The sequence below is a fragment of the Pagrus major genome, chromosome 6 (assembly GCF_040436345.1).
Source record: "Pagrus major chromosome 6, Pma_NU_1.0".
Taxonomy (NCBI): Eukaryota; Metazoa; Chordata; class Actinopteri; order Spariformes; family Sparidae; genus Pagrus; species Pagrus major.
The window spans coordinates 30,523,720-30,549,857 of NC_133220.1; the positions used below are offsets into that span (position 1 = coordinate 30,523,720).

Genomic DNA, 26,138 nt, shown 5'->3' on the forward strand with positions numbered 1-26,138 from the left:
GCAATGCTGGTCGAGTCTCATAGGTATTGTTATGTTTAGATCTGTCCACCATGCCAAAATAACAAAACATGATTCCTGAGAAATAATTAAAGTAAGTTGTAATGTGTGACCGCCTGTTGCTGATCAGTCATGTAGTGTGCTAAGCACAATGACTACAAGACTGAAAGTTGTGTAGTGTAAACAGCACAGTGACCTGACGACTTTGAAAGTCATGTAGCGTGGCCAAGGCATAAGGCAATTCCCACAGTGGTGCAAATGCATGGTTGCCTTTACAATTTAAGCTCCACACTTCCACAAGGCTTCTTGAGAGGAGAAATTTGAAACAAAACACCAGTGTTGCAGAACGGACAGAAATAGGGCTGCACGATGTGGTCAGGAAGTGATATTGTGATTATTTTGACAGATATTGTGATTGCGATATAATTCATGATTATTATGGATGATCAAATTTGACATGATGTGGCATTTCTCCCGGTCTCTACCAAACAAACATGTTTTAATGCATCTAGAGAACAAACTTTGTAGGCCAGAACATCTCTGCAGCACTACAACATTTCATTAAAACACTGTTTTGTGACACATTTTACCTTTATGAAATACTTGCAGTTCTTGCGATTTGGATATTGCACTTCGTCATATAGCGATTTAGATTATTTTGCGAATAATTGTGCAGCCCTAGACAGAAACACCACAAGATACTGTAAATTTTAACAATTTATGTCCGCTATTCTTTGATCAATCCTTTTGTATGTCAATATATTGTCCTCACAATACAGGACCCTGTTCCAAGACGCATTTTTACAGAGTAAATTGCATAATTTGCAGAGTAAAATGTGGAATCCTCCTCAAATCTGGAACACATTCTGACGTAAAAAGACCTATTCCAGGTCACGTTTTACTCAGCAAAGTCATATCTAACATTACTCAGTGAACCTGCTTCTTAGGACAGACCCAAAAAGTCAAAACTGTACTGAATGTATGTTCACACTGAAGAATAAACCTATGATTTTATCTTCACAGATTAAATCACTGTTTTATACACGTGCAGTCATCCAAAGACAAGAAAAAAGAAAAATGTCACCATGAGAACACCTGAAATGTGTGTTTGACTACATAGGACTATTAAAATAAGTGACAATGGAGCAATAGAACAATAGAATAAAGGTTTAATGAGCCTGAACCAAACTGTGATATGTCTCTGATATGTATCCTTTCAACCACTTGTATCAGATGCAGCCATCACCAGCCTCAGGAGGAGGGAGAGGTTTAGCCATTTCCTGCTGTTTGCGCGCATCAATGTGGAAAGCAAACCTAATGATCTGAAAACAGCAGAGTGACTGGAACCCAGTTTGACACAAGAAACAGTCAACAATTTGTCCTCCCGTTTTGGACATGAGCTAAAATGATAGACGACATCAGAAAACTCCAGTTTCTAATGCCGGTCACACACACGTAACACACTGAGTGGTTGTCTGATGGCAGACACAGACCACACACACACACACACACACACCCACACACACCCTATCATTTGCTCTTTGAATTGAGAACACCTGTTACTGCTTTTGTACACCACTCAGATAATGTGCCAAGTCCAACAATTAACAGCTCCCTGTAGTTCACACTGAAGGCTTTTGTTAGTAATGTGGAGAGAGTCTGGACCTGACTGTTCCTTTCACAGCAAATATTACTGATGTTGTCTGGAATATCAGCCCGAGTCTCTGATGCATCTTGTGCAACTGTCAACATATTTATACAGAGTCAAACCATGTGTGTATGTGTGAAAGACAGGCAGACACATTCACACTGATATTCACCTCTTCGATGTATTAAACCCAGCCGCCAGTCAAAACAAGTCTGTTCAACTGGTGCTGAGCCATGATCAGAGGCAACTGCAAAACTAAGGATTACAAGAGGATAATAAAAGAGGAGCACATTCTTAGTTATATTTACATTATTGGTACTTAGGGTTCATAATTCAATGTACAATTGTTTTCACAAAGTTTGTAGGAACTGTAGGAAACAATGGCAGAAAAAAGGTAGACGCCTAAACTTAAAGGAGACCTATTGTGCTTTTTCACTTTTTCCTTTTCTTCAGTGTGTCACAGGTTGTCGTGCACGTAAAAGATGTTGAAAGTTAAAAAGCAAAAGTCTGCGTCGACAGGAGCTCCTCTCTCCTACACTGCTCCTGAAGTGTCTTAACCACCCTATCAGAAATCCAGCCTTTAATTCCACGACTTCTTGACATCACTATGTAACCATGTCACACATTTGCATAATTTATGCCCATATTGACGGTAGAAGTAAAGCTAACTGCAAGCTGATGCAGCAGTATTCAGGAGGGGGGCCTTAAAGAGACAGGAGCTAAAACAGAGTGTTTCAGAAGAGGGGGAATACAGTGCTGCTGCACTGAAAACTGAAAACTGACACTTTTTTAAACATTAAAGTATGTAATCCTATTTTAGTAGTAACACAAAATAATGATTCTGACGATAGCATAATGTCTTTTTTAGCAACCCAACCAACACATATCTAACATGAAGAATAGAGGAAGTGCATCTGTGAGAAATGTCATCATTAAGAAAAAGCAGAAGTGAGAACTTACAGTATCAAAAGAATCAAAAGAATGAACAGTCTCTATATTTGCCCCTATCCTGACAAATGAACATTTGTCTTTTTTGCTGGCTAGCTGAATTTAAGGATGGAAGTGAAAAAGAACTGTAGGTGTTTGTTTTCATCTTAGTAATTGATAAATGAAAACAGCAGCTAATCAAACTTCAGCAACACTTGGGTAGGAAACAAGCTCAATGTCCATGTACTGATGTCACACCCTGCTGAAATTTTATTGGCAAGAGAGGGACCCAATCAGCAAGGCATCCCAAATATCTAGAATGGCTGAGACACTCCAGACACAGTAACGTAGTGAGGAACAGCAGCATGCCAGATCTCTAACAGCAGGCTGGCAACAAGACCTTCCAACATGTATTCTGAATACACATCTGTAACCTGATAGAAACCAGCTCCATCTGTTAATGGGTCGACCCGAAGTTTCCCACAGACAATTTCAAAAGCACATGTGAGGGAGAAATCTTCAGAGGCAGCAAAAATACAAAGTAAGTCAAAGAAAAGATACGAGCAGGGGAAAGATAAGCAGATCCACACAGTGCAGGGATTGAAAAGAAAGCTCCACTGATTCAGCTTTGCACTCCAGAAACATTGTCAGACTCTTGATGGCCAATTTTTTGAAGAAGTATCTTAAAATCAATGCAGCAGAACAATGTACGTTTGATGAGACCTGGATGTAGTGCTGGAGGCGGAGCCCATTCATTCCTGTGAAAGCTGCTCAGTGGCGCTTGAAGCCAAAGAAGCTCGATGTATAAAAATACCCAGATCTTCCGTGTTGTGCGGCCCACAGAGCGTGTGCACTTGAGACTTCCGCCGACGGAGCCGGCTAACTTCTGGTTTTACGCCCAGCTAACTTGAATAGGGATAAAATTATTTAATTTTGTGGCTCTTTTAGACTTTCCAAATTTTAACAGGCCAAATGGATCAAAATATGACAGTGTAACAGAGACAGAGTAATTTCGCGGGGGTTGTGGTGCTCAAAAAAATGTATCCACCATTTTACAGATGATTCATTCACAATGTGGGCTTATGCTCTTCCTGGGGGCTTGAGCAGAACCACATACATATACCGTCCTTTAAATTCTACATGTTCTTCTTCCTTGTCAAAAGCTGCCACCTGCATTACAAACAATGTAACTCACCCACCAACATCTCAGTTGAAGATTTGCGTTAGCAGCAGAGATGAGTAGCAGGCTACTGAGGTATGGTAAGCTTGCATCATTGTGGATCCCACTGCTTTTCTTTCTGAGAGCCTGTCTCTGATTGCCTTACAATGATATTCTCACCCCCACCCAAACCAATTTCACTCTGCATGCAAAAACCCAACCAACCCGACCAACAAAGGCAGCCAATCAGAGGCAGGCTAGGGCCGGTGTAAGCAAGAACAGTAACGGGATCCATATTATCATGATAAGCTCAATTCTTTCCACCTCCACACCAACATATCTATTTCATTTTCAGACTTGTAGACTTCAGCCCCAACTGACGTTGACTCAAGTCACATCATTTGAGCACATTTTGAAGAAAGACCTTTAAACATACTTTGTTTTCAAAATTTTCCTATCAGTGGACATCTGAGCAGGGTCTGCAGACTGACTAGTCTTTGAAGAGCACTTTCACAGTTATGTTTGATCAGGTGCATTGTTCCTATTAAATAAACAAATAAGTATGTGGGAGTAAATAATTCACTGCGGTTCATCTTATTTTCTTATGCAATAACTGACTCACCTCCAGCCAGCAGAGAGTCCCGCTGAGTTTTCTGATAGTCCACGATGACTCTACCTGCAGGGTAGAAGGGGACCACTTATCATCACAACAATAAGCTGCAGGAAAGTACAAGAACATACACTACAGTACAATTTATTCTCCTCAGACAAAAGTAGCTCGGCTGCTCAGATTTCTGCTCACAGTAAAGAGCAGGCTTCAAACAAAGTGAGATTCTCTAGGGGACTTGTTCTAGTCTCTCTGCATATTATAATATCCCATATGGAAATGAAAATATTCACATACGATAGACTTTGTTTTCATAGCTGGCGTTAATTCAACATTCCCCTGGATCAAATATCTGTGGTATTTCATTCACACGTTCTGCGAAGTGTCTTTCACAATGAAATCAGTCGCGCTCACCTTGCCTCTCTGCAGCTACCTTACAGGAGTGACACAAAGAGGCCTGGCCTGAGCTCCTGGATCTGCTGGTAATCTCTTAAGGCTCTGAATGAAATGGAAGGGGGTCTAAAGGATTTGAGGATAGAGGGCTTTGTCATCCAAGGCTAAGTGCTGCTCAGAGGAGTTGCCTCTTCACACATACACACTCACTACTCACATTGTGCTCTCCCTCTGTGGAGCGCACTTCATAGCAATAAGCCAGCAGGATGTCCACGAGGCTGAGCCACACTTGGTAACGAGATGTCTTGTCAAGCAGGTAGGAGCGGTTGGTGAATTTCCTCAGCTGCTCCTTCTCGACGTCGGTAAATGACACAGCTGCACAAGAACATGGATAAGAAGTGTTACCATTGGTTGGACACTGAGCTGCCTTGTGACCTACACAATATCCAGTCAGGTTGTGAGAAGCCGTGGCGGTTGGGTGGAAGAGGAGTGGCATACATACATTTCAGTTTGCACATATAAGCTTTTAATGTAAAGAGAGATGGGGGTGAATAAAGTAGGCTTAGTGTGCACTAAGCCTACTAAATCTGAAAATCCATCATTTCTCTCAGCTTTGGCCTTCTGTCCATACCAGGCAAGATTTCACACCCAAAACATAAGGTAAAAAAAAGTCTCAAGACGGGATCAATCTGAAAACACCCACCTCAAACATAATCTTTGAAAAACAATGGTGTTTGGTGGAGGACTGAACACTCTAGACTGAGATTATGATATTCCCTATGAATTCTAACTAAAAATCTGCATTTAGCAGGTGTGATCCTGTCTATCTGGCAGTGCCTGTGTGTTGACAAACTGAAGATTACACCATGCAATAAAACAGACGCCTTCTCCAAATCTAATGAATGCTGAAGCCTGCTTTATGGTAGAGAGCTAGACACTATGATGTGTAGTTTGACAGAAATTAAAGAGCTGCACAAAGTTCTTGATTTAAGCTCCAGCCGGATTGTTGAGCTCCATTATAACATCCCAATCGGTGTATATTTATCCTTCCGACCGCTTGTTTGTTACCAAATCACATTAAGTGACAACATATGATTTTGGATTCTGTTTCGAGGCTAATACATTACATGGTATCAGATAGATGCAAGAAATGGGGATAAAAGATCAGGAGAAAAAAGACTCAGGATTTGTTTATCGTGGTATATTTCCATTACTGGGACTCAAAAACGTGTCCAGTCCTATCATTCCCTGATTTATTTTTAATTGCCACATGGGGAGGCCGGCATGTTTCAAGTCATTTCAAAATCCCAAGCCTGTCACCAATGTGCACTCCCATGCACACAAACAGTTACACTTACAGAGTTTTAGGCATGTTTCAATCATTATCATGATAATATCTTGATATCGCAATTATTCTGGTGAGGATAATTGCGACAGGAAATTTTCATATTGTCCCATGCCTAATTGGTGCATAGACCCAATCCAGCATTTCAGGCTGTTTCAGAGGCATATCTCATAATGTTATCGGTATTGAAACGACCCTACCGAAATCGCAGTGCACAGTCCCACTGTGTGGCAAAAAAGTCTCGAATAAGTATGAACAAATTGGGCAAATAATCCAAATAGGCCTACATTCAATTAGGAAATTGGTAAAGCTAATCCAATTTAGATGTGTCTGACAGCTGAACAGTTCCCCATTAAGATATCATAAAGCTCCATCATATGAAAATATCTCAAAACCGCCTCGTCCCTGCTCTCTGCAAATTCACTAACTGTTGCCTTTTGAAAGAGGCATCTGCTTAATGGGGATCTGTGGCAGGCCTAATGGGGCGGCACAAACAGACTTCAATCCCATTTAAGCTATCTGCATCGTTCAGTATTGAAAGGCGCGCTGAATTTCTGCAGGAACACGCTGTAACTCAACAGTTTTTCTTTTCTCCCAGCAGCTTATAAAACAGCTGAAAGCAATTCCTCTCTCTGCATGAGCAGAGGAGAGTCCCTGCACTGAGCCCCCGATGTGCAAGAAGCACGCGGTGTGTATTGGCTGGAGCATGTACACAAACGCACGCACACACTCACACTCACACTCAGGCGCACGCGATATACATACATATACACACACACATGCAGCGCTTTAAAAATGATCTCTCTGGCTGCAGTGGGAACTTGGCTCTGCTGGGAAGGAGATTCCTGCTGCATTACGTCAGCTCTCTGCTCCCTGCAGAGGCTACCTGAGTCCCACGTCAGTGCAGCTGCGGAGCACAGCCGAGCAGAACACACACAGACGGACACAAAGGCCCATGTGCATGTGCGCCCACATCTGCACACACTCTTCTTCAAAGAAGGACACACACATCGAGAAAAGGGGATGAAAATATTTTAAAAAAAACAGATTTAAAAGACTGACTTGCAGAGTCATAAGCAACAGATATGCAAGAGTGTCGTTTAAACACACACGCACACATCAGACAAACGCCAGGATGCACGGGTACATAAGGAATAAAAATGTATTTAGTGCACAAATGTTGACAGAACTCTTGTAAATCATCATTCACACGAGGATACAAACACCATCTGTTGCTGAACACACTCAGGTTCTGCAATTAAAACCTGACATTCACGACAACTAAATGCTAAATCTAAATCTAACAGCGCACCGACTTTCTTGCAAGTTGAACTCTTGACGCTGATATATTTTCTATTAGTTCTGCAGCCAAAGCGGTGAGGCGAGGTGAGCGGACCTGATTGATTTTCCCCAACAACCACATTCATTCATCTCTGCTATGGAGCCAATCACTTCTAATGGGCATTAGCACACAGTGCGTGAGGGCTTCTGCTGATTGCAAATTAATTTCTGACCTAATTCCTCCAGTTGGAACGGCAGCCTGGCTCTCCACTGCTCTCTACAGGTCCAGATGGCCTGATGGCATGGAGTAAATATGCTTTTGTTGAAATGCTGCTGAGGCTTGGAAAACGCTTGCACAAATGTAAGACGTGGACATGTGACCTTGGATGGCAGATACGGTTAATGTTGTGCACACAAACACTGTGATCATGTCAAGGATGAAATCAGAAGGGACATTGAAAGACACGGATACTGTAAACTCGGGTAGAGCAGTGGTGCTATCTAACGTGGTCAAAGGTCAGATTTCAAAACCCAGCCATAACAAAGTGCAGCAGGTAGACAGAGGCTGAGCTGTCAGCACCACTTAGCTGGACCAGTGTGTGAATGCAGGCCTCCAGTGGACAGCTGTGGCCTGTCAGAGCGCTGGCCCCGACACCGGAGAGCACAGAGGGGCCAGTTTCTACTTCATTAGCACTTGTGTCCACATCCATCGGTCAGGTGACATATATATCAGACTTAGCAGCAGTAAAGGGGGGAAGAAGTCTAAAAAACACACATGGAGGAGTTGTAGTCGCCATTTTAAATATACGAGAAACAGTTAAAATCATGAGCATGCTTTCAAGATTTGACGGCAAGCCGCTTAAATCTCCAGACCGACCGCCATTCTTCACACTCAGCTGAGGCTAATGCTATTCGACCTGTCAATCAAGCCATTAAGTTTAATTTGGCCCATTTATCTACGCCTGGGCTCCCGACTGAGGCACTCTGCCTTAGCATGCAGAATGAGGCGAGAGAGCCCGCGGGGCTACATAGGACCGTAATGTTCTTCAGAGGCTAAACTAATGGCCTTCTGCAATGTTGACTGATGGCTGCTCGTCAGCGATCTGGCCCTCGCGCTGGCGGAGACGCGACCGGCAGCACTCCCCTCCTGTGATAATGCTATCAGTTTAATCTAAATCCTCTCTCAAGAGTACAACACCCATGCACTACACGTAAGCTGTGGCTGTGAGCCACACGCCTGCTTAAACAGTGGAAGTGCTGGAATTAGCAGGCTGTTAGAGGAGCCGGATGGCACAATTAAATAGTCTCTCACAGAGCTGAGGCTTCACAAGCTATCACTGAGCCTTAGCGGAGAAATGAAGCTGGGAGGCTCCAGCCAGTGAGCAGCACGTCTCAATCTGAGTAAATGAGCCATTGATTTGAAATAGATGGGAAGTGATTGCAAAAAGAAAACCTGAAAAAAAGATACTGAAAAAACAAGAAGGTATAAATTGTGAGCGTGAGTTGTCACATAAACTCAGCAGATGTTCTTGCTTAAATTGGTCAACAGGCAGCACAGAGATGTAGTGATTAGGGAAGGTCCAAGTTCAATCTCTCATAATGGCAAGTGTCTTTCCTGTTGAAAAGCCCCAAGGCTGTCTGGCAGGGAGTGCAGCTCTGTAGCTCTCTGGCTGACCTTTCACTAGAAGGGGGCAGTGAAAAGACTCGTGTGTCCTCAGGGGATTAATATATTGTTGTCAGAGAACAATGTCAGCGCCTTGCAGGCACAAGTCCCAGCCAACAGAGTCCCGTCTGAAACAATGTTTAAAGTCACATCACTATTAGAGCACGTTTTGGAATAGCACAACTATGGCCTGTAGAAAAGGTCAACAAGAGTATTTAATTTGATTGAATAATATTAACTAACAATGCATGATCGGCCTCTCAATTTCTGCTACTTCATGCCACCTTCTGGTAGCCTTCAGTCACTGCTTTGTTGGTTAATTAATTGCAACTACAACTACAAGGGGGAAAACTTTTTTAAAAATGTTGAACATAACAGTGCAGAGCGTCTACAGGTATCAGACACTTTAATTTAATGCTTTTTAAAACCGTTTCTTAACCAAACTTGGCTGATTATTCGGACAAATCTCATTCTTATTCAAGCACTGCAGGTAAGTATAATGCAGATGTAGGGTTTATGTGGGAATATGGTTATTAGAGTGAGTTAATATACATTTTGCAGACAGGTAAGTGCAAGTATAAAGTAAAAAGAGAGTATTGGCTTAGTCTTGGAACATTATAAATGTGGACTTTGATGCAGAAGAGTGTGACTCATTTAGACAGAAAGACATTTAAATTAAATATTTATAAAATTGAATTCAAGTCATTAGAAGACTTTTAAGGGATGAGCAAACCTCCAATTGATATAGTGCAAATTCACATGCTCATGTCTGCAGTGCAAACACACACTACTCTAACCAGTCATTAAGCCGTGCTGTTGAATCTTCTAGATGCAGCATTTTTATTTCATTTTTTAATTCTCTCTCCCTCGCTTTCTCCTCCTCCTCTCCTCTGGACCATCCGCCTCTGTCTTTCTTGTTGGTGCCTCACATATAAGCTGGATCAGGAATGTCGCTGCCTCAGGACCCCCTCATGGCTCAATTATGTTTTCCAATCTTCTTATATGTATTACTTTTTCAAATTAAAATCTGTAAACATTCTGATGTTTGTTTGCTAATCTTCTTGTGGGGCCTGTCCCCTTCCAGGTCAGGTGAAGAAGAGGTTGTGTGGCTCGGTCGCCACTTGGCAAAGCCTTGGCCTGCTCAGTTGTCCACCTGGATCCACATTCTTCACATTTATATAATCTATTTGTATCAGATATTTTGTCATTGTAATCTGTATATTTTGTGATTTTGTTAGTCTGTTCTGTGCATGAGACGACCGTCCCTCCTGGGAGAGGGATCCCTCCTCGGTGGCTCTTTCTTCAAAGGGTTTTTTGGTTTTCCCTCACTCAAATCAAGGGTCTAATGACAAAGGGCATCATACACTGTACAGATCGTAAAGCCCTCTGAGGCAATGTGTGATTGATTGATCAATTTTGGGCTTTTCAAATATAACTGACTTGACTTCTAAATAATTTGTCTGTTCATTGGAAAAGTTAAATTAGAAAAGAAAACGTGAAATAAATAAGTAAATTCATGTTTTTCAACTGTTTTTAAAAAGCAGCTGAATATTAGATGGATCCCAGCAACAAAATTCAGATTAACTTTATGGCAGATTGACTTGAACTCACCAGCCTCTCCCTCCTGCTCTGTAGAAGGGCTCAGCTTCACCCACCACGGCTTAAACTCCAGCAGCCCCTTTATCTCATCATCCTCAAAGAAATCAGCCCTGCAGTGACGTATTAATGTTAGCAGAAAGCAGACATAGAAACATTTGTGGGAGTCGGGTTTCAACTCTGATAAACTCACAGGTAATGGTCAGGAGAAAAAGCAGATGCCTCCGCTTCCAGCCGTGCCTTCCTCCTCTCTGCTGCCGTCGTTCCTTCTGGGTTCTTGACATCAGTCACATCGCTCAGTTCCTCCTGTCAGTGCAGTCCCGACATATCAAATCTCTCTCTGTCATCTTAACTTTACTTGTATCATTCAAAAAGTTCCACTCAGCAACTTTATCTGATTCCATTAATAAAAGATGAGGAGTTCACAGATGAGGAAGTAATCAGTATCTGTAATCTCACCTGTAATCTTGCAAACACTCCAGACCTCTGATTGCCGAAGCCGTATGTCTGCAGCGCTCTCAGCTCCTCCTCAGAGCTCTCCTTGTACACCTCCTGCTCAACCTGCCAGTCAAATTCTTCCTCGTCTTCCTCTTCATCATCTCCCATGCTTTCACTGCATCCTATTGAAACATTAAGAAGTTATGGTTACCTACATTAATACTGCACCACTTTGTGATACTATCCCCATCTACATACTCTAAATGATTGATTTTCAGTTGATGAACAAGTTCAGCTGCTGTATACATTTGACTTACTTGTGCTCAAGTCCTCTACCAATGGTTTTGCTGAGCGGGAGCCTTTTGGGGCGAGGAGACTTGTCAGCATCTGAAGTCCTTCAAATTGCTCTCCAGTTGTTTCCTTAGGGACCCGGAGAGTGAAGAGACCTACAGCAAGACAAGACATGAAGGAAGGGATGTTATTATGTCATTGTTTATCTAATACACTGTGTATTTCTACTGCTGAAACAATTATCTACTTAAGTGAGGGACACAAAAGCAACCGCAGTAATTTTGATGACAGATGAATGCTTCATTTATCAAATGTCATGTAACAGTACAAATGATTTGGTGATTCCAGGGTCTCCAATGAGAGGATTTGTTTGCTTATATCCAAGTTATTTTATCATTTTAAGTTTTATTAATTTAAACTGCCAATGGACAACTTTTTTGAGAGTTGAACAATGTAATGGCTGTAAAAAACACCATCCACATATAGTTAAGTTCTCTTTACACCTCCCTTTCATTATGCTATTCTGTCTGCCACCAGGCTTGACTGTTCCCGCAAAAACGAAGGACGTATTACGCCAAAAAGGAAGCGCGTCTGACATCGCTCAACAAAAGCAGGAAGAGGCATTGCTCTCCTCGATCACAATCCCCAGGTAACAATGGAACAACTGGAATAACTGCAAAAGAGAAAGTACCCTGTTGACTGAGGAGGCAAAGAAGGTGAAGAGGAAAATAGAAAACAAGGTAAAACAAGAGTGAACGGACAGACATTCACCTGATGGAGAGCGCTCTGGTGTTGTGTCAAAGTCTGTTCCCTCGCTGATATGTTTCCCCTGACCACTGAGACGATTCATTTCCACTGGCATTCTTTCCACGAGATCAACGAGCAAAAAAACCTGCCTACTTTTTAATACATCCAAGTGTTTTACTCTGTCTTTTCATCGCACTGAGATCAGGGTTTCTATGGTTTGATTTTGCTTTGGACAGTAGCCACTTTGCTAACAGTGTCTTTGCGATAGCAGCGCCATCACTAATACCACAGGGAAACGTTTGGAGGGAGGAATTAAGTTAGTTTTGAGATTTTATACAAGGCTATTCATAAAAAAAGGTAAATGGGAAATTGTTGAAAATAGGCATTACCTTCAACACATGTCAAATACGTCGTTTTTCCATGAAGTATATTAATTACACATCAATTATTATAACAGGAATCACTGTGATGTCGCACAACACAGCAGTCACTTCTAGGTAGACAACTGGCAATTAACTTGTACTGTGGAGTTATGTCAATTTGGCAATATTGTTTATTTCTTTCGTCATTTTCAGCCATACCTGTAATGTTAAAGATATATAGTCACACTCTGCTGTGCTTATTTCATGTTCTGTGTTGCTTTGCTAGCATCTTTAATATCATTACACCGCTCTGAGCAACTGCTGGTTTTGGACAAACTCAAGATGTCATTTCAGCTAAATGGGTCTCCAACCCAACACTAAAGTGCTATTAATGAGATATGAGAGCATCAATAGATGCTTATAAACTGGCATGTGATATTTTACTGAAGTCAGCAACTCAACATAGACTGCTAAAGAAAAAAGAAACGTTTTGATTGATCACTTTTGGACATAGACTTTAATGTGAAAGAAAAATCTCTTTAGAACAAGTACTTTTTTTGCATATGCTATTAAAAGTAAACAGGCAATACATAACTGATGAATGAGCCTGATTTGGCCACACAACAGACATAATCTAATGGTTGCCCAAAGACCTCATAAAATTTCAATGCACCCAAGTGTTCGAGCTTAGATGTGCTTTACGAGGGAAGCTGACTAATTGCTCGAGCTGTGGAATGGAGAGCCTGGAAGAGGGATCTTAATGATTGCTCATTATAAGTCTAAACAAGGACACTCATTAGTGGAGCTTTATTAGCAGATGTTACAGGCTTATTTGGACACAGCGTGTTAACTGGTGCCACGCTGACAGACGGGCAACGAGGTGTCAGAGTCCATAAGGCAGACGCCTCCATAAAGACAACTTCATTAAAACTGATTATGTGCAACAGAAAGTCAAAGACAGATCACAGTGACACAGAGTACTGTATAGACACGAGTCAACGACACTAAAATAGTCATTAAGTGTTTCATCTGCTTGTTATATTTAAAGAACATCTTATACGAGCTCCTCCCTGTCACTGTCACTGTCACTGTGGAAGAGATATCACAGGCAGCCTGCAGGCTGTAATCATTATGACATTACAGATGGTTCCAGTGGCCCTTTAAACGGGATGAAATCAGGAGGATCATTTACTCTGGCTGATTGACTGAAGAACAAATTAAAGACGCCCCGGGGATCAATCACTGGCTGCTACTAGAGCCATGTCACTCAGTGCCTCGTAAGAGCGAGACTGCTCACCAATATCATGCAGAGCAAGAACGTGCATGTTTTTTAATAAGGATCACTGTCAAAGAGGGTGATCGCCACTGATACCCTGAATGGATTACATATTGATTAATAAGGTCCAGATTGGATTTCCAAATTCAGTTCAGTTTGGTCCAAACATTTACCCACCAGTGTCCAGAGACTCATTCTCCAGATCAATCTCTGAACGCTCCAAATCTACCTGCAATTTTCGGACCTGCATCTACAGGAAATACATTTTTAAAAGATCACTCTCGGGATTTTATGAGTCGATATCGGATCATTCAAAATTGATTTCTTTAAACCACAATGTTAACAATGTTGTTTTAATTCTCATCAGATATTTATGCGTTGTTGTGATCAATCAGAGTCAACACTGCTCTTTTTACAGACTCTAACCCAGAATAACAAGCAGATCACACAGCTGCACACCAGCTGACTAAGGCAGCTGAGATTAATTTGCCACGATTAACTGATTAATCGTTTAGTCTACGAGATGTCAAAAAAATGTGAAAATCTAATCACAATTTCCCAAGTCACATCTTCAAATGGTTTCTTTTGTCCAATCAATTATCCAAAACCGTAAGATTTTTCATTTAATATCAAAGAAAAGCAAGTCCTCAGATTTAAGGGTTAGTTGTTTGTCATTTCTGCTTGAAAAATGACCTAAATGATTAATAAATCATCAAAATAGTTAGCAATTAATCTGTTTTCAACTAACAACTGCAGCTCTACACCTGCCATATCCCACATTGACACTCACTCACAATGTGTTATCATAGTTATCTGTTAAAAATCATTTACTGAGGGGTCAACTGTCAAATAAAGACCAGAAACACAAAAGTTACATTAATCTGGGGTGTCAGGGTGGCCTAGTAGTTTAGAAATATGCCATATGATGTCCCCAGTTCAATTTCAGCCAAGGACTGTTGTGTCATACGCCTCTTTTTCTCCTTTTACTTCCTGTTTGTATCTTCACTGTAAAAATGCCAAAAAAGTTACAGTGCTTTTTACAACCCTGGTCCAGCATACAGATGACTGGGAGGTCTGGTGTGAGTCCATGGTTTAGTGTTTGTGTGAGAGAAATATAGCTCAATATGTTGAGATAGCTTTTGTACGACTACAGCAAGATGCTGGAAAACAGCTTTTCCCTTGTTGAAAGAAAGGTCAGCACATTCTGACAAACACCGCCGGAGAAACAACAGTTGGTAGAAGTTAGAAACAGATTGTGGAGAAAAATGCTTCCACTTGTTTTTAAGTCACGGTGTCAACAAAAACACAGATGAAATCAAACTAATGGAAGACATCAGATCCCCCAACAGAACTTCTAGTTGTTTTTCCAGCCACAACATAGTTTTAGACAACAGCAGGAACTTTATATTGACCTTTTTATCAAATAAGAAGAAAACATAGGCTGAGTGTAGAACTGCTTGTCCCTCCAGTTGGTGTGCATGCTATGATTTATACTGCTACCTTGAAACCTCAATACTGCCTAAACTGGCCTCAGTTTAATGCAACAGCTGTCTGAACTTTTACTGTCATCACACAACTGACATACGGCTGGGTAATATATCAATATCATATTGTTATCATGACATGAGATCATACTGTATATTGTTTCAGATCTTGGATATCTTTGTCATATCATGTCTGTTATGGCAGAATTGTTGTCCTTTCCTGGTTTTAAAAGCTGCATTACAGTAAAATGATTTTGCCTTTACCCACTTAGTGATCATACTGGCATTACTGATGATCATTTATATTGATGATGTAGTATTTAGTCATAGATAGTGATATGACTTACCTTTATCAATGTCAAATTTGGCCCTTTCTCTCCCATCCTCCACTATTCTTCCAGGAAGAGATAATCTGAAATCAAGATGGTTACAGTCACTAACAGAAAAGACAAACACCACAGATTTTCTATTGATATCTGAGACAAATACCATGTTAAAATAAATTGTCACAAATTCAAGTCTAAAACAGATGGTGCCACTTGAACAGCAGGCTTTGGGAGTAATGGATTAGATGGATTGGCGTTGCATAAGTAGGATACTGTATTCTGTTAAAGTTGCAGAAAAAAAGGTGCAATCAGATTACCGATGCATTTTGTAAAAATGGGGTTATTACAGGATTCCAATTTTCAACAAGGCTGCCAACTCTTATGCATTGACCGTGGGACTCAATCCCTCAATCCCATGCCACAAATTTATAACTGATAACAGCACGAAAAGATGACAGACAGTGCACAGATAGTCGAGAGTGAGCAGCTCTTGTGGCGGCAGCCTCTGTCCCACTCCTCTGCAGCACAACGCTATCGCTGCGTCTGAATTTTGGCCTTATTTCGTCTTTAAAGCACAAAACATCACAATACAGTGCAAATAATTTATCTACTCTTGTCTTTATTTGAATATTTGGTATTGAAGTCATCCAAAGTAAGGGAAAGTAATCAATTACATTACTTTCATTATGTTATACTCAGATTAGGTTACTGACTGCATTTTTTAAACAGGTAATTGGTAACTATTATTAAAGTAACCCTCCCAACCCAGGTGATAAGCCCATAAAATAACCGCTTTCTTCGCCCCCTCTTGCATCCAAGCTACATCAGTTTGTGCACGTTGCTTAACTCACCTGAGAAAGTAGGGCTTGGCATAGAACTTGAAATCTGTGCCATCAATGTAAAGGTCAAACTCTGATGTCCTGGTGTAGGGCACCCGGATGTTGAGGATCAGGTACTCAGGATCTTGGTTCAGGTCAAACGCAGGAGTGATCATCGTGAATACTGTTGTAACACAGACCTGTAGCATCAATGACAGGAAGGATCTTAAGCTCCTGTTGCAATGTATAGGATTGCACTCCGCCAGGCTGGAGGAATGAATGACGGCCCAGCTGACTACAGCATGCCACCTTGTGGTTGACTCAATTAAATGTTGTTAGTGGCTCACATCACCACGAGCAGCAGCCCACGTGTTTCTCACTGCTAGTGAGAACTGTCAACAAAGCTCGTGTACAACATAGCGACTCATTTCCTACTGAAACAAGATACCAATTGTGTATTTACTTTGGCTTAATATTAGCTTGTTGATCGTTCCTTCCGTTCACGCTTGTTTATAAAGATCTTCACACCAAACTGCATTTGAAAATCTGCACATTTAAGAAGGTCTTACTTTTTGACTGACGTGTGTATGTTCCAAAACATTTTTCACCCGTTAAACATATGTGTAATGGTCTCCAATTATGTTCGGCATAACCCTCATCTGCCAAAAAGCTTTATTAAAAGTTATTTGTTAACGTTAACTTGTAATTATAACAGTCTCTTCAAGCCAAGCAAGCTGGGGAGTTAACACGCATTCAAATTTTGCAGGTGTAGATTCGCTTTAAATTACAGTTTCTTATTGACCTACATGTATTCCGAATTTAACCACAGACTCTAAAGACCAAAAGACATTAAGTTGTGATCTACGAGGAGTCTATATTTGTCGGTGAGCTGTATGTCACACTGACTTGACAGGTTTTCACAGGGAGTTTCGTTTTTTACGGTTAGCTCGCTACTAGCTTGTAAACTAAGCTAACACATGATTGGTCTCCTCGTGTTTCGGCTAACAGCACAGCAGTGCTAGGAGACAGATAACGCTACCGGTAGTTAACAGTACTTTTACAACCGTGTACGCGGTGGAAATGGACCGTTTCAATCACTCCAATGACAGTCACTAAAACACAGCTCATTTAGCATACAGTTAAAGCGCACACACTCACCAGAGAAGCACGGAGTTATCCCAACAAGCTTCACTGGCAGCTCCTGGATGTGGCGACCATGTTTTACCGTAATACCAAATGTTAACAGGCAGTAAAAATGTTCTTTGAAGATTCACACTTTTTTTCTAACATGAAAGATGACTTTATAGACATTATCATTTTTTTCACAGTCAATGTAAATACATCAAGATTCGTCAATATAGCAATACGATTTTTTTTTAACAAGAAATGTTTTAATGTAGTTAACAAGAGCTGTAGTGGCATGCATTTGTTTCCAAAGTGAGGTCCTTGAGGAGCTGTCAGGTGGACAAAACTCTTCAGTTAAGTTAAAAACAAGTGAATATATTGATAAACTGTTTAAATGATTGAAAAACAAAACAATCAAAATTAAGGAGAGCCATACCAGCTGTGGTTGGAATGTCACTGTACATTTATTTAATTCCACTGTACTTTACATGCAAACATGTTTTACTCTGTTGCATTTATTTGACAGTTGTAGTTGCGGCTCACTTTGATTTGATTGATTGATTAATCATTTACAAACAAAACCTAATATGAGTTTATAGAAAATGAAGCATTATTGTAGCTTAAACTCCATAACAATGTGCCTACAAGTACTTGAAATGAGCCTCTAGCTTTTAAAATGCTGCTTACCCAGTAATACCACTGTAATATTTCTGATAATACCGCCATACACCACTCTGCCACATGATAAGCAGGCTACTTTTACTTTAGATGATTTAATTAGTAAGATTTTGAATGCAGGACCCTGAATTTGACTGGCTTGTATTATACATGGAACAGGCCTCTCAGACATCAGAGGTTCCTAAGTCAAAGCATCCGTGTGAAGTTATTGTTAAGATTCCTAGTTGGTAATACAAGAACAAAACTTTATAGTGAGTTTTTATCACTTCAAGTTTTATGAAGGCTCTGCAGAAATAAAATCATACAAAAACTATACTACACAGATGGTGGGAAGGGTCGTTAAGGCATATATGACCAGGGGCCCATCATTTCCAGCCCAGCTCATAATCTGTCCATACACTGTGCTATTGCTACTTTTACCTCAAGTAAAATATCTGAATTTCACCACTGATTATGCAATGGATTTATCCAAGAGGCATAACTGTCAGTTTATGGCCTACTTTTAATTTAGTCTATAACGACTTCTTCTGCAGACATTACATGATGTGTGAATCCATATTTTTTAGTGAGAATTAGGATGAACAATTGTAAGATTACAATCAATTACATAGATTAATAAGATTAGAATGATTTCTATATGAATGAAAACTGATTTTATTGTCTATTTGCTTGTATTTCTCTTACAAAACTTACTTTATAGACATACTATTGCCCATTAAGACGTTTCCACAATGTAAGTTGTGTACAATTCAGTGATGTAACTCAGTACATTTACTCAAGTACTGTACTTAATGTACAATTTTGAGGTACTTGTACTTTAATTGAGTATTTCCATTTGTTGCTACTTTATACTTCCACTACATTTCAGAGGCCAATATTGTGCTTTGTACTCTACTACATTTATGTGACCATTTTAGTTACCAGTTACTTTGCAGATTACATGCTGCCTCAGAGCCAAAGAAGCACACTCACAGAAAAATGCTGAATATCGGATTTGATAATAGGACAGGCCCATTATTGGTCAACCCAAAGTATAGGCCTATAGTAAATGTACATTTACTTTGATACTTAAGTGTATTTGTTTTTATACAATAACTCTTAATACTAGTAAATTTACTTCCAGCTACTTTACGACTTTTACTCAAGTAGCTACTCACATGGGTGACTCACTTTTACCAAAGTAATATTGTAGCCCTGTGTCTTTACTTTTTAATCAGTATGACTTTAGGGTACTTTTTACAACACTCGTAAAAGTGTCCTATAAAAGCATGAATAAATAATTCATAGTGCACATTAATACCACTGTTACCACAGCCACCCTTACAGGGTTATTACAATATAATTGCGCGTTAATACTGCCATCATTACGGTAATGCGTGAGAAGCCACGCCTCCGCGGTGTAATCCTCCATGGACGATGAGGAGCCCCTCTCCGCTCTCCATCATCATCTGCAGAAAAATGCGAGCGGGGAGCGGTAACAAAATGTCAACTCGGGCCGCTCTCCCTCAGCCGCAGACATGAGCGGAGCCCCGTCTGCCTCCTACAGCCGCAACAAGTCGCTCTCGCCATGCGGTTCCACGGCAAAGTAGTTGTGATCGCCGTGTGCCTGGGAGTTTTCCTACTTTTGTACTTTTGGGGGGGCAACGCCGCGGACGACCCGCTGTTGAGAGAAGTTGTTGAGGAGGAGGAGGAGGAGGACGGCAACTCTTCCCCGTCGCCGTCGGAGCACGGGCGCGATGTTGCGGCGAAGTTTGCGAGGAAGAAGCAGCCGTCGGCGGGAGTCGGCGTGCGTGCGGAGCAGCTCCTCGGGAGACGGAAAGAGGGGCGAGCGGTGAACAGAGGGGCCGGCGTGAATGCGAAGAGGTGAGTTTGTTTGTTTCAGTCGATCAGTTGGAGCCTTTTTTTCCTCCACGACTGTTCCCACAAAAGCATCAAGAACAACTTGGTGTTTGTGAATCTCATCTTTCCTGTCAGGAAGTTGCAGGGTGAACGTGTCAGCGTTTAATCCTGCCCTTTTTTTCTTTTTGAAAGCAGACGTGCTCCCTCCATCAGAACAGCCTACATTGTGCTCAAGGACGCTGCCTCCACAATGGGCTCATCTGTCAGGGGACACGTTCAACATGCGTGTTGGCACGAGCTTTTTTTTTTTCCCCACATCCGTAATTTTATTCCTCATTTGTTGTGATCTTGTTGTGACTCACGCTGCTTCAATCAGCAGCAGCTCTGATCTGGGGCTGAAATGTGAGAAGGGAGCATGACCGATGTGATTATGTGGAAATGTTGGCTGGATTTGCAGAGAGGACGTCCAAACAAGCCACAGTGATAAATCATCACCTGACCTCTAGGTCTTCATAATTTGACCCTTGAGGCCTTTAATTAAGACCTTAAAGCCTTAAAGGTCACCTTGAAAGACATTAATTGCCATTAACAGGGAATGCAAATGAGCAGAGAATGATGCAACAGTGGAGAGATATGACTGGAAATGACAGAGAACGGAAACCCATCCTGTTCTCGGCTCTCTCGTCAAAGTCTGTCAAAAACAATCCACGTAGGAGTGAAGAGGCTGTCAGGTGTGATTCTCCTCTTTAAGAGAAAGCGGCACCCAGGCACGTTCTGATGAGGCCACCAGCCCTCTCAGATTTAGACAAAAGGCAAGAGTTTGTCAGCTGCTATTTCTGTCCGAGAATGGCAGCGTTTTTATTATGTCTGCCAGCTTTTCTAAATCAAGCCTCACACGTCCCTCGAAATTTCCTCCCTGGGCTGAATGCCGGGCGATGCCATAATAGCCGGGATGTGGTTGTGGAGATACCCGCTCCGCCGGCAGGCAATAATATGTATTCTACTCCAAAGCTCGACTGGAGCTTTGGGACACTGTTCGTTAGATAAAAGCCATCAAGGCGTTACGTTGAGAAAGGACCTTTGCGTCCTCCCAGAAACCACACTCCTCCGTGTGTGCTCGGCACTGATAAGGGAGATGGGGTGGAAGGGGTCACCGGTGGCCGTGAAAAAAAACACTAACAGGTTTGGAAAAGGCTCAAGACTGACTGCTGCGATTAGGAGGGAAACACACCGAGCATCTGGCCAAAGCCTTTCGAAAACTTTCTTGTTTAATTGCATGAGCTAATCGGGTGGATGTTTGGTTTAGAAGATAAAAGCCAGAGGATTTTGAACAATAGGGTGTAGTTTTCAACTAACACACATACTAGCCTTTGCTGTTAGTGTGGCTCGTAGGGATAACAGGGCTGTATGTGCACACAGAGGGCGAAATAATTGATCTAAGGGAAGGAAACTTTTATAGGATGCATGCCAGGGCGATTCATTGTTGCCTCCTCAGACAGACATTTCATTAAAAAGGTGTGTACACACACCGCCCGTCCAGGTCTGGTTTTTTAATATCTGCTGCCCGACACTCTTCATCTGTAAATCTGAGCCGTGGACAGATTTCCTGTGCAGCATGCCTAATAGACAAACATCCCTGTTAGTCCCAATCATATCATTTCCTCTTGACACATCACACTACTTCCTGCGGCCAAAAATAGAGAGAAGAGCTCCAGCTGCCGCCCCCCCAGACATCACACACATACTGTACCGCTGTACACTGTGTGCGGTACTCCAGACAGACATCTTCAGATGATTAATCAATTAGTGAAATGACAGAAAAAGAATCTCGAACAACTTTGGTAAGCAGTGAATTTGAACATTCGCAAATTCCAGGTTCTTAAATGTGACATTTTGCTGCTTTTCTCTGTTTTTATCCTGTTTGAAATTGAATATCTTTGGGGTTTATTTGGACTGCAGGTCAGACAAAACAATACACATTCATCATCGATCAATTTGCTGATTATTTTCATGTTTCATTGATTGATTTAACTCTATATAATCTCCAAAAATGTTTAGTTTTTAAGGTAACGTAGACACTTAGGGTTTTATCATCAGTGAAAACCTTTCTGACACACTTGTATGTCACTCGATTGCCTTCCCGGCTCCCGGCAGATAAAAATGAGGGCTTTATTCATCTCCGCTGGGACTGGTCTTACATTTTTGGATCATAACACATCGACTGTGGAGTTTGTCTTCAGACTCTCCACTTCGACATGAGACCCTACCGTTCTTTGGATGGATGTCAGTTTTTAGATCCTCCACTACGTCCAAAATGTAGGCGGCAGCTGACTAGGTAAGCCTTGTTTTTAGCCTAGCCGCTTGCCGCAAACGCCTTTACTATTGCATTAATATGCAGTAATGCATATTATAAATGGCCAGACTGCCTCACTTGACATCAAATTGCTTTTTTTCCCCAAACAACAGTTCAAAACCCAAAGACTCCTCATTGACTATCATACGAAAAGCAGCAAATTCTTACAGTTCTTACATATCCTTAGCCCAGGGCTATCCTTAGCCCTAGGCTAAGAGCTGACCCTGGGACTAACAGCTACCTTAACCTGGGACTAACAGCTACCTTAACGTGGGGTTAACAGCTACCTTAATGTGGGGCTAACAGCTACCTACATGTGGGACTAACAGAGACCTTAACGTGGGACTAACAGCTACCTTAACCTGGGGCTAACAGCTACCTTAACGTGGGGTTAACAGCTACCTTAATGTGGGGCTAACAGCTACCTTAACGTGGGGCTAATAGCTACCTTAATGTAGGACTAACAGCTACCTTAACCTGGGGCTAACAGCTACCTTAATGTGGGGCTAACAGCTACCTTAATGTAGGGCTAACAGCTAGCTTAGCCTGGGGCCAACAGCTACCTTAACCTGGAGCCAACAGCTACCTACACGTGGGACTAACAGAGACCTTAACGTGGGGCTAACAGCTACCTTAATGTGGGGCTAACAGCTACCTTAATGTAGGGCTAACAGCTAGCTTAGCCTGGGGCTAACAGCTACCTTAATGTGGGGCTAACAGCTACCTTAATGTAGGGCTAACAGCTAGCTTAGCCTGGGGCCAACAGCTACCTTAACCTGGAGCCAACAGCTACCTTAACGTGGGACTAACAGCTACCTTAACGTGGGACTAACAGCTACCTTAACGTGGGACTAACAGCTACCTTAACGTGGGACTAACAGCTACCTTAACCTGGGGCTAACAGCTACCTTAACCTGGGGCCAACAGCTACCTTAGCCTGGGGCCAACAGCTACCTTAACCTGGAGCCAACAGCTACCTTAACGTGGGACTAACAGCTACCTTAACGTGGGACTAACAGCTACCTTAACGTGGGACTAACAGCTACCTTAACGTGGGGTTAACAGCTACCTTAATGTGGGGCTAACAGCTACCTTAACGTGGGGCTAATAGCTACCTTAACCTGGGGCCAACAGCTACCTTAACCTGGGGCCAACAGCTACCTTAACCTGGAGCCAACAGCTACCTTAACCTGGGGCTAACAGCTACCTTAACCTGGGGCCAACAGCTACCTTAACCTGGAGCCAACAGCTACCTACACGTGGGACTAACAGAGACCTTAACGTGGGACTAACAGCTACCTTAACGTGGGACTAACAGCTACCTTAACCTGGGGCTAACAGCTACCTTAACCTGGGGCTAACAGCTACCTTAACATGGGGCTAACAGCTACCTTAACGTGGGGTTAACAGCTACCTTAATGTGGGGCTAACAGCTACCTTAACGTGGGGCTAATAGCTACCTTAACGTGGGGCTAATAGCTACCTTAAAGTAGGACTAACAGCTACCTTAACCTGGGGCTAACAGCTACCTTAATGTAGGGCTAACAGCTACCTTAATGTAGGGCTAACAGCTACCTTAGCCTGGGGCCAACAGATTCCTTAACCTGGGACTTTTGAGAAACACTAGACTAATTGATTAATCAGTTTTGAAGATGTCATCTCAGGCTCAAGGAAATTCTGACAGGAACCGTTAAAAAGTGAGAAAAGATTCCTGGATTCATCCCTTTTTCCAGGTCCGCACTAAAAGTAAATGGGGTCTATTCTGGACCGAGACCCATCCTCCATCCAAGTTTTGTGGAAATCCATTCAGTAGTTTTTTTGTAATCCTGCTGACAAACCAACCAACCAACAAACCAAAACTAGTCTCCATCTACTTGAGCTGTAGGAAAATCGATCAAACCAACCAACCAACCAACCAAACAACCGACTAATGGACACACCTACTCCTTGGTGGAGGTAATAATCATTGGTTGCAGTTCTAAACATAAAAACCTGTGACTCCTCACAACAGAGCCTTTAGCTCTAAATCCCACATTCCTCCACTCTGATCTCTTTATTACCTTCAGTATGTCTCAGATTCAGAATAACACAGATGTAACCCCTCTATCAGCTTAGTTACATTGTATTAATGCCTGCATCTGCAGGATTAGAGTGTCAATACTCTGTGTTGAAACAAATCCCTTGCCCTGTCACTTCAAATATAGTTAAGCAGTGTTCTCCCGCAGTAAAGAAGTCACTCTCTCAGACTGGCATTATGCATAGCAATAAAAATGTCACCTTGCATGACTGAACACTCTCTCCGCTGTTTTGAAAGCTCCTTCCTTGCCTGTGAAGCCTGACATGGTTGGAGAGGGTGCCTGTGTGAGCCTCATCGGGGCAGTTAAATCTGTCTGTTACACTGGCGAACTCACTCGTGGATTACCAGTGAATGAGTCATAGAGGGTGTGGAAGGAGAAAGTAGAAAAAAAGGAAGACTTACATTGGGTAAAAATCCAGTATTTCTTAAGAAGTTTTCCTGGAAGTACAAAGATAACCCTTTCCTGACTGTTACCGAGCCAGCAAATGCTGAAACAGTTAGCTGATTCATTGATTGGCTGATCAACAGAAAAACCTGATTAACTACAGCAAAAATGCCAAACATTTAACTTTGTATTTGTTTTTTTCTCTATTTTATATTTTTGTTACTGGGATATCATTTGGTTTTGGACTGTTGGCCAAGTAAAACAAGCAATTTGAAGACGTCAGCTTGGGCTCCGAGAAATTGGAATTTGCATTGTTTCATTTACAGATTAAACAATCATTTAATTGAAAACATTGAAGAGTTGACTGATGAATTATTCATGGCAATAATTTGTAGTTGAAATCTGGGTCTATTTTGAATTCTGGAAAATGAATCTCTTGGTGCTGGTGATGCGTTCAGTAATTGAAATGTAGTCAGCAACATAGCGTTCAGTCGGGGTGGAGCTGTACACAAGTTAATTTTAGTGACAGCTTATGATTGGTTATTCAGGGTTGGCACAATGGACTGACTGAAATGCGAAGGAGCGCTATGGTGGGGCTCAAGCTCTGTATTAGATGCATTCAGTTGATGCTGTTGCCAATGGTCAAGCCTGTTTCTGATATCCAGAGACACAGGGATACAACTTCGGTTTGATAACGACATCGTCTTCGTTCATTGTCAGTGTGACTCGCTAAGAAACAAGATACTCTGTAATGATACATCATTTGGCGCACGTCAGTTGATGCCTGTAGCCGCTGAGATAAGTTAGCCAAAATTTGGCAATCAGGGAAGTGAATGCAGTCATGTTTTGAATCTGCCCCGCACATGGAAACAGAGTATGTCCACGCCAAATTCTCGACAATGATGCACGTCTGTGTGCAGGCTCGCTTAAAATGACCACCTCCAGTTTCCCATTTGTGTTGTGCCACGCCAAAGACACTTGCTATACGAGTTATATATCGGTTGTTAACTACCCATCTGTCTTACCGCTCAAGCTTTCCCAGTGGAACTCACACTTTAGAAGAAAATGTTCAACTTGTACTAAGATGATAATATTGATAATGAGTCACAGAAAAAATGTCCAAAATTTTCTGGTTACAGCTCCTAAAATGTGAATATTTTCTGGTTTCTTTCCTCCTCTATGACAGTAAACTGAATATCTTTGGGTTGCGGTCAAAACAAGACATTTGTGGACATCGCCTCAGGCTTTGGGAAAAAGTGATCAACGTTTTTTTTGCCATTTTCTGACAAGTATTTGAGAAAGTGATTAACAGATTATTCAATA

General features: G+C 41.8%; 2 protein-coding genes across 5 annotated transcripts in view; one reads left to right on the forward strand and one right to left on the reverse strand.

Moving 5' to 3' along the window:
• The window catches only part of shq1 (SHQ1, H/ACA ribonucleoprotein assembly factor), a 39,172-nt gene extending 21,589 nt beyond the window's left edge, over nt 1–17,583 (reverse strand). The window contains exons 1-9 of one of the 2 annotated variants that reach the window (XM_073467750.1): nt 17,517–17,583; nt 16,392–16,558; nt 15,562–15,626; nt 11,372–11,500; nt 11,076–11,236; nt 10,810–10,922; nt 10,632–10,729; nt 4,949–5,106; nt 4,354–4,407 (exon numbers count right to left, since the gene is read on the reverse strand). In XM_073467750.1, coding sequence (XP_073323851.1) covers nt 4,354–4,407; nt 4,949–5,106; nt 10,632–10,729; nt 10,810–10,922; nt 11,076–11,236; nt 11,372–11,500; nt 15,562–15,626; nt 16,392–16,534 — 921 coding nt within the window. In that variant the 5' untranslated portion in view covers nt 16,535–16,558; nt 17,517–17,583. The remainder of the gene's footprint in view (nt 1–4,353; nt 4,408–4,948; nt 5,107–10,631; nt 10,730–10,809; nt 10,923–11,075; nt 11,237–11,371; nt 11,501–15,561; nt 15,627–16,391; nt 16,559–17,516) is intronic. The other variant, XM_073467751.1, reaches the window with a different exon arrangement.
• Nucleotides 11,972–26,138, forward strand: part of gxylt2 (glucoside xylosyltransferase 2) — a 42,540-nt gene continuing 28,373 nt past the window's right edge. Inside the window, exon 1 of one of the 3 annotated variants that reach the window (XM_073467755.1) lies at nt 11,972–11,994. Coding sequence is in view for 2 of the 3 variants with exons in the window: in XM_073467753.1 (XP_073323854.1) it covers nt 19,729–20,024 (296 nt within the window). In the remaining variant the exon portion in view is untranslated. Of the gene's footprint in view, nt 11,995–19,555; nt 20,025–24,252; nt 24,310–26,138 lie in introns of those variants that run through there. The other 2 variants (XM_073467753.1, XM_073467754.1) reach the window with 2 other exon arrangements.